The sequence below is a fragment of the Mus caroli genome, chromosome 7 (genome assembly GCF_900094665.2).
Source record: "Mus caroli chromosome 7, CAROLI_EIJ_v1.1, whole genome shotgun sequence".
NCBI classification, from domain to species: domain Eukaryota; kingdom Metazoa; phylum Chordata; class Mammalia; order Rodentia; family Muridae; genus Mus; species Mus caroli.
Window position 1 is genome coordinate 19,087,940 of NC_034576.1, and position 8,004 is coordinate 19,095,943.

General features: G+C 51.8%; 1 protein-coding gene across 4 annotated transcripts in view; it reads right to left on the reverse strand.

Moving 5' to 3' along the window:
* The window catches only part of Cblc (Cbl proto-oncogene C), a 17,234-nt gene extending 10,005 nt beyond the window's left edge, over positions 1–7,229 (reverse strand). For 3 of the 4 annotated variants that reach the window (XM_029479154.1, XM_021167706.2, XM_021167707.2), the window contains exons 1-5: positions 6,785–7,226; positions 3,178–3,324; positions 2,886–3,042; positions 2,485–2,606; positions 1,019–1,156 (exon numbers count right to left, since the gene is read on the reverse strand). In XM_029479154.1, the coding sequence (XP_029335014.1) occupies positions 1,019–1,156; positions 2,485–2,606; positions 2,886–3,042; positions 3,178–3,324; positions 6,785–7,134 (914 nt within the window). In that variant the 5' untranslated portion in view covers positions 7,135–7,226. Of the gene's footprint in view, positions 1–1,018; positions 1,157–2,484; positions 2,607–2,885; positions 3,043–3,177; positions 3,325–6,784 lie in introns of all 4 variants that reach the window. The other variant, XM_029479155.1, reaches the window with a different exon arrangement.
* Between the last annotated feature and the right edge of the window lie 775 nt (positions 7,230–8,004).

The window sequence follows — 8,004 nt, forward strand, 5'->3', positions numbered from 1 at the left end:
CCACACCCCAGCCCCTCACTGGGGGATTCTAGGCAGGGGCTCTACCACTGAGCCACGCCCCCAGCCCCTCACTGGGGGATTCTAGGCAGGGGCTCTACACCAGCTACAACCCCAGCCCCTCACTGGGGGAGTCTAGGCAGGGGCTCTACCACTGTGCCACGTCCCCAGTATGATCAGTTTATACTTTTTTCTTTTTCTTGCTGAACAAGAATCTCACAGTGTAGCTTACAATGCAGATCTCAGGATACTCCTGTACCTTGAATACTTACACACACACACACACACACACACACCCCACATATCTCCCTCCTGCTCAAGACCAGTACATTTCCAAAACAAAGAACAGAAGACCAAATACATTCTTAAAAAAAAAAAAAAAAGGTATAAAATGCCATACGCTTGCCTGCTCCTTGAGAGTAACTGTTGTTTGTAATGACTCAAGGCTCTTGCTATTTTGTAGAACAGGAGCCTTGTGAACAATGAGAAGCAACAGGTCTGTGCACCTGTCCCTCTCTTCTCTGTCTCTATCTCACACCAGCCCTGCAGCTCATTGGTAGCATCTGGCCTAGCTAGGAAGCATCCCCAGCAGGGCAAACCAGGAAAGATCTGGGTGAGAGAGAACCCTGGAGAGCCGCCGGCCCCTTCCCTCATCACCGCGGGCAACTTCCTTCAGGAAACCGCCGGAGGCAGATGAGGTTACAGGTGGAAAACCACTAGTTTGGCTGTTTCCCCGCCCCTGACCTTACAATCTAGACCCTAGAGCGGGATACAGTTTCTAGAAGCACAGGTTTTGAAGCCCAGTCTGGGGAAGGGATTTTGCACTTTGCAGCCGGCTGCCTGGCTGCAGACATTCCCCCGCCTTGAGAACCCGGCCGCCCCCTGCTGGCAGCTAGTGGCGTTGCAGCTTGGTGTGCTGGCTGTGTCCACGCCCGTACCTTCAAGCCAAACGCGTGATTTGTGCTAAATCTCTCCAAGTAGATTTTGCTAACACCCTTTTTCTATTAGGCTGGGGACTCACATGCCGTCCTTTTGTCCCTTCAGGAGCACCTGCAGCAGAGGTTTGTTGAGAGGAATGGTTTGCAGGATGCTTCCATCGGAGCTCACGTACCCAATGGCCCACTGCCCTAGGCGGGTACAGCTTGGCCGGAAGATATAGCTGTGGAAAGATGACATGGGATGGAGAGTGGTCGCTGCTGTCTCTTTTTGGGACACTCAGCTGTCTGCCCTGTCGGAGATCCAGGTATCTCCTTCCTCATCCTTTATGGAAGAGGGGCCTTGCTCCGCATTCACAGTTACAGACCGAGAGGGTATATGGCTGTAGCTTTAGCTACCATTGCCCACCAGAGCAATGGGTCACATCTGAGAATGAGCCTAATACAGGAAAAAACGGAAGCAAGTTACACTCAGGCATGACCTCCGATGAAAGTGCTTGAAAGCTTGGATCTGTCTGTGTGTTCTTCCTTTCCATTTTATAATTTTCCCTCTCTTCACCTATACAGCTGATTGAAGGCTAGCCTGGGCTACGAGATACCTTATCTACCTATAGCAACCCATCTAGACAAGGACATTGTCACCGAGCAGCGTCTGGTGATAGAGACAGACAGACTGAGAGAGCCCCCCCTTCTCTTCCTTCCCCTCCCTCCCCCAGCCTGAAGAGAATGGGGGGTCTCTAGAGAGCAGCTGCTATACTGTCCTTGCCTTCCAGAGGCTGCCACACTTCAGCCCTGCAGAGACTGATTTCTTCCTTCAACCTGTGGGTGCTCAGTGTATCCTCAGCCTGTTAAGGAGAGCCAACTAGCTGGACCGTAAGAGGTGCACGCTTTTAATCCCAGCACTCAGGAGGCAGGCAGATCTCTGAGTTTGAGGCCATCCTGGTGTACGGAGCAAGTTCCAGCACAGCCAGGGCTACACAGAGAAACTCAAAATGAAACAAAAAGCAAACAAATAAACCTCGGCAAACCCGAGTGGAGTGGTGATATCCATAACCCCAGCACTCAAGGGTCATCCTTATCTACATGGCAAGTTTGAGGCTAGCCTGGGCTAAATGCAGCAAGCCCTGTCTCAAAGCAAAACCATTTAACAGGTTTATAGCATAGCCTTTAACTTGTCAAGACCGGGCCTTATCTTCAGAACTCCTTGGTAGAGCTGATAGTGTTGCTTTATTTGCTGGGCTGTGGGATGACCCAGGAGGCTCCGGAAGAGGAGGCAGGGGTTCTGGGCATCTTAACTCAGAGGTTTTATTTGAGACAGTGTCTCAGGTGGCCCAGGCTGGCTTTGAACTTTTCATCCTCCAGCCTCCACCTCCCAAGTGCTGGAACTACAGGAAAACCACCAACCCCCCAGCTGCAGAGCTCCCACCTCTGGGTTCCCAGGAACCTCAATTCTCAGCCTCTCAGAAGTTGAGGGATTCCGCCCCCCCTCCTCCCCACCCTACACACTAGCCAGGACTAGACTACTTGTCTCAGAGAACCCTGCTTTGCTCACCTGCCTGGTTTGTCCCTGTAGGCCTGCAGGCGTGTTTGGACCTCATCGTAGGTAAGGAAGGCCATGTAGCCAGGGTGGTTGACAGCCAGGAGTTGCCAATTCCTCAGTAAAGTGGGCCACGGCTGGGAGGGACAGAGATAATCACTAAGGGACCAAGGAAGTAGCCTATGCCTTAGGACCTTCAGGGTTCAAGAATCCACCACCCTACCCACATCCGTGATGGTCCTGAACACTGTTTATAAACACAGGAAACCATATACCCTTTCTTCCCCAAGACTCAGTGGTCCAGACCCAGCCTTCCTCCCTTAGATCCAGTGTGCCCAGTCCCTATCTCCTCCCTCAGACCCAGGGGTCCAGGCCCTAGCACCTTCCTCAGACCCCGATCCATGACCTTCCCTGACCTGGAAGAGCCTGGTGAAGACGTCAAACTCAAAGACGGACACGTGGCCGTTACAAGTGAGGTCCAAGGTGGACCGCAAGGCCTGCATGGTAGGGCCTGGTTCCACAGGGTGGCGGGCACACAGGAGGGACTGGAACTCAGCCCAGGGAAGCACGCACCTGGATGGGAAGGTTACAGCTACGGATGGAGAGAGGGTCTATGGTAGGAAGCAGCTCTTCTCCCCACTTCCGGTCCTTGGGCAGGGCAGTTAAGGGACTTTGGAGCCCACCGTCCGGTGGTGAAGGTCCACTCACCGAACTCCACAATACTCTCTCCAGAAGATGTGGGCGGAGCCCTTGGTGAGCTGGTACAGGTGCCCACAGTACTCCCCCGCAGGGAAGAGTGCGCTCAACTCTGCGTGCATGTGACTGAAGATGAGGGCCAGCTTGGCCAGTTGTCGCCTGTGGGGTGGGGGTGGGGGGGGAAGCTATGAGCATCACACATGATGTAGGGAGAGTCCCTACAGGTGCAAGGCCTCCAGATTTCCTCTTGTGAATCAATGTACCAAGAGCCAGTCTCAGTTCTGAGGCCTCTGTTTTCTGCATCCCCGTTTCCTCATCGATGAAGGAAGTGTGGAAGCTAAAGTCCAAACCGGCCTCCAGCCAGCATAGCACTGAGATGGCGGGGTATAACCATCTGCCATCGGTGTTTAGCGAATGCCCAGAACTGCCTTCCACACTAGTGGGTGTGTTGGCTGCCCTGAGTTTGAGATCAGGATGTAGAAGGCAATAACGGGTTTTTGGACAATTAACAGCTATGAAAGTCCTGGAAAATCATTAACAAATGTTTTCCCAAGTCTCCTCAGTTCCTCACCTGTGAAGTGCAAATAAACATGTGAGTTCAGCTCCTGAATCACTGGAGAACAGTGGGGGGGGGGGGCTTGGCCAAACCTTATGAGCACAGAGAGGACACAGCTCAGCAGTAGAAACCCTGCCTAGAATCCCCTAGTGAGGGACTGGGGGTGTGGCTCAGTAGAAAAGCCCCTGCCTACCAACCATACTTAGGGTTCTGGGTTCCATCCCCAGCATTTTCTTTTTTTTTTATTTATTTATTTATTTTTTTAGATTCATTTATTTATTATATGTAAGTACACTGTAGCTGTCTTCAGACACTCCAGAAGAGGGAGTCAGATCTTGTTAAGGATGGTTGTGAGCCACCATGTGGTTGCTGGGATTTGAACTCCTGACCTTCGGAAGAGCAGTCGGGTGCTCTTACCCACTGAGCCATCTCACCAGCCCCCCAGCATTTTCAAAATCAAACAAAACCTGCATATTATATTGGGTTAGCACTCAGTGCATGCTGATTTTATTATATTTCTCATTTATACTAATAGCTTCCGTGGCCAGGTCTGTAGGGCTCCTGACAGTTTCTTAGCAACCTTGCTTTCCAGAATGCAGAGCTGTGTAGTCCAATGAGTTTGCCATCAGCAACTCTGGCTGGCTCAGACTGGAAGCTACCTTCCCCCTCCCCCACCCTTTTTTGAGACGATATCTCATTATATAGTTTGAGTTGGCCTTTAAACTCACTCTGTAGACCAGGCTGGCCTCAAACTATCAGAAATCTGCCTGCCTTTGCCTCCTGAGTACTGAGGTCAGAGGGCTCTGGCACCACATTCAGCCTAGAGTGACAAGCTGGTTCTTTGGTTTGCTTGGTTTTTTTGAGACAGCTACAATATTCCACAATTAAAGCACCTACTGCTGTTTCTTTTGTAGCCCAGGCTGTCCTAGAATTCAGTCTGTAGGCCAGGCTGTCCTTGAATTCAGAGATCCACCTGGGCTGGGACTAAAGGTATGCACCACCACTTGGCCTGCCTCCTCCTCCTCCTCCTCCTCTTCTTAAGATTTACTTTTGGAGCTCAGGGGTTACATAAAATAAAAATAAGTCTTTTAGGGCTGGAGAGATGGCTCAGTGGGTAAGAGCACCCGACTGCTCTTCTGAAGGTCCAGAGTTCAAATCCCAGCAACCACATGGTGGCTCACAACCATCCGTAACGAGATCTGGCGCCCTCTTCTGGAGTGTCTGAAGACAGCTACAGTGTACTTACATATAATAAATAAATAAATCTTTAAAAAAAATAAGTCTTTTAAAAAATATTAACCAAAAAGAAAAAAAAAATACTTTTATGTTAAATTTTGTGTACGTGTGCATGCATGTGTGTGCCTGTGTAAACAGATATGTGCACATGAGTGTGGATTCCTGAGGAGGTCTGAAGAGGTGTCAGATCCCTTGGAGCTGGAGTTACAGGTGATTGTGAGCCATCTATCCTGGGCGCTGGAACCTGGGTCCTCTGCTAGAGCAGAAAGCCCTCTGCCTCTAAGTCAGTGCTCCTCAACCTTCCTAAGGCTGAGACCCTTTAATACATTTCTGTATGTTCTGGTGACCCCAGCCATAAAAATATTTTCCTTGCTACTTCCTAACTGTTTGCTACTGTTATAAGTCATAATGTAAACACTCGTGCTTTCCCATGGTGTTAGGGGACCCTGTGAAAGGGTGGTTGGATGGCCAGGTTGAGAACCACTTCCTAAAGCCATCTCTCCAGCAGGTGCGTTAGCTGTGGCATATACACTAGACTGCAACAACGCAGGCTGAAAGAAAGTAACAAAAATTGTAACAATTGGGGCTAGAGTTGGTTCAGCTGTTAAAAACACTGGCAGCCTGTCTTCTGACTCTGCACACAGTGAAAGCTAATTCCGAGTGATAAGAAATCTATAACTGAGCAGTGGTGGTGCTGCCTTTACTCTCAGAGGCAGAGGCAGAGGCAGGCGGATCTGTGTGGGTTCTGGGCTAGCCTGGTCTACAGAGGGAATTCCAGGACAGCTAGAGCTACACAGAGAAATGGGATCCAAAAACAACCAACCAATCTACCAACCAAACAAGAGAACCAGTTTATTTCTCCGGGCTGATTGTGGTGCCAGAGCCCTTTGACCCCAGTACTCAGGAGGCAGAGGTGGATCTCTGTGAGTTTGAGGCCAGCCTGGTCTACAGATCGAGTTTAAAGGCCAGCTGGAACTACATAAGGAAGAAAGAAAGAAAGAAAGAAAGAAAGAAAGAAAGAAAGAAAGAAGAGAAGAGAAGATAGTATTTTCATTATATATACACACACATACATATATATGCACATGTGTATATATATATATATTCAGGCAAGTCACAACTAAGGCTAGGGAGCCAGACCCAAATCACCAATTTAGACCTTGCTCTGGGGTCCAGCTCCAGTTCTCCTATGCAGTTGTCCCACAAGCCAGAGGGCAGGCACATCTAAGGTCCTTGAAACAGATACCTTTGCTGGAAGCCAGACAGGTGGAGGTTGGGGTGGGAGTGGGGGCTGGCCTGTTTCTCAGGCTGGACAGGTAGGTCCACTCATCCTGCCTCCCCAACAGGAAGTTTGCTTTTTTTTGTTCCGAGACAGGGTTTCTCTATGTAGCCCTGGCTGTCCTGGAACTCACTTTGTAGACCAGGCTGGCCTCGAACTCAGAAATTCGTCTGCCTCTGTCTCCCAAGTGCTGGGATTAAAGGCGTGTGCCGCCACTGCCTAGCTGAAGTTTGCTCTTCTTCTAGGAGAGACACATGCCTGCACCCCAGGTTCAAGCTGATCTACAAAAGGGAGAAAGGGGGCCTGGCGGCAAGGGTGCTTAAAGGGGGGAATAATGGGGAGGAAGGCTGGACCTGTACCCCTGGGTCTGATGGAAGAAAGGCCTTGTGACTCTTGGGTCTGATTGAGGAGGGTTGGCGCTTGTACTTCTAGGTCTGAAGGAGGAGGGTGGAAGCTGGACCCCTGGGTCTGAGGGAACAGGCGGCTGGTGGCACACAATCCGGAAATCACTAGTTTGTGACTTGTCTCTGAGGTAGGTTAGCGCTCACCTGAATCTGGAGCCCTCCCGGAAAACATCCTGGTTCACGTCCTTTTTGCCTCGGGGTGGCAGTAGCTCCGCCACCTGCCTGCCTTTGACCTCCAGATTGGCCAGGTAGATGGCCAGAAAGTCATCGGCGCCACCGGGACCCTCGGGGTCTCCCCTGGCCTCGCGCCGGGCCTTTGCCACCTCTCCAAGTAGCTGTGCGGTGCGGGGCAGCAGGTCCCGCAGGGACGGGGGCCCCATGATCATCCTGGGATCCCTGCATTGCTCTTCTAGGCGCTGGAGCAACTTCACCGCCCGGCTAAGTGCGCGGGGCTCGCCCCACTGCCACCCTCGCGGGGCTGCCGCCGCAGCCATGGGTCCCTCGGGTGGCTTGGGACTGGGACGGAGGGGTGTGGCGGGGAAAGGGTCCAGGTAGGGGCGGGACCAAGAGAGAGCAGGGGGCAGGACCTGGAGGACCGGGAGAGGACTGTAGGTAAAAGGGGCCGGCCTGGGGAGTCTGAGGGAGGAGAGCTAGAGTCTGGATTTATTGGTGTTGAGAAAAGAGGTGGTTCCGCAGGTAGGGCTCTGGGACAAGGCACCCTTTCATGAACTGTGGCTGAAGATGTCAGTCTTTCTTCTTAGCGGAGTCAGAGAGCTGAGTCTTCTAAGAGCAGATAGGCAAGTAGTTACTCTGTGTCCCCGAGGGAAGGTACTAGAACCACCGGAGTTCAGGCCCCCGTGGCAGGTAAGGGAAATTAAGTTGCAGTTTAAGTACCCAGATTTCAAAAGAGGTGAAAGGGGTGTGGCGGAAAGTGGCGTTCAGGAATGCACAGAGCTGCAGGAAGTGGCTGCCGGGCAGGTTTGCACCCCAACCTGCCAGACCTGTAGGTCCGCCCTGATTGTGCTTCAGACACCACCAGAGGGCGCCGTGGACACGGTTCTCTCTGCCCCAGGGCACCCAGGGCATCAAGCAAGCCAGCCACCACCCCAGCTCGGCCGGGTACTGACTCCTCAGCCTGCCTGCTCTCTCCCTCCCTCTCCCTTCCTCTTCCTCCCTGTTTGGGAAAAACTCCAGATCCAGGAGATCTGAAGCCTCTGTCCTCTGAAGACACCCTGGGTAAGCACACACACACACACACACACACACACACACTTTGTTGTTCTAGCTTTGTTTTTTTAGACAGTATCTCACCATTCAACCCTGGGCATTCTGGAACTAACTCTGTAGAGCAGGCTGGCATCAAG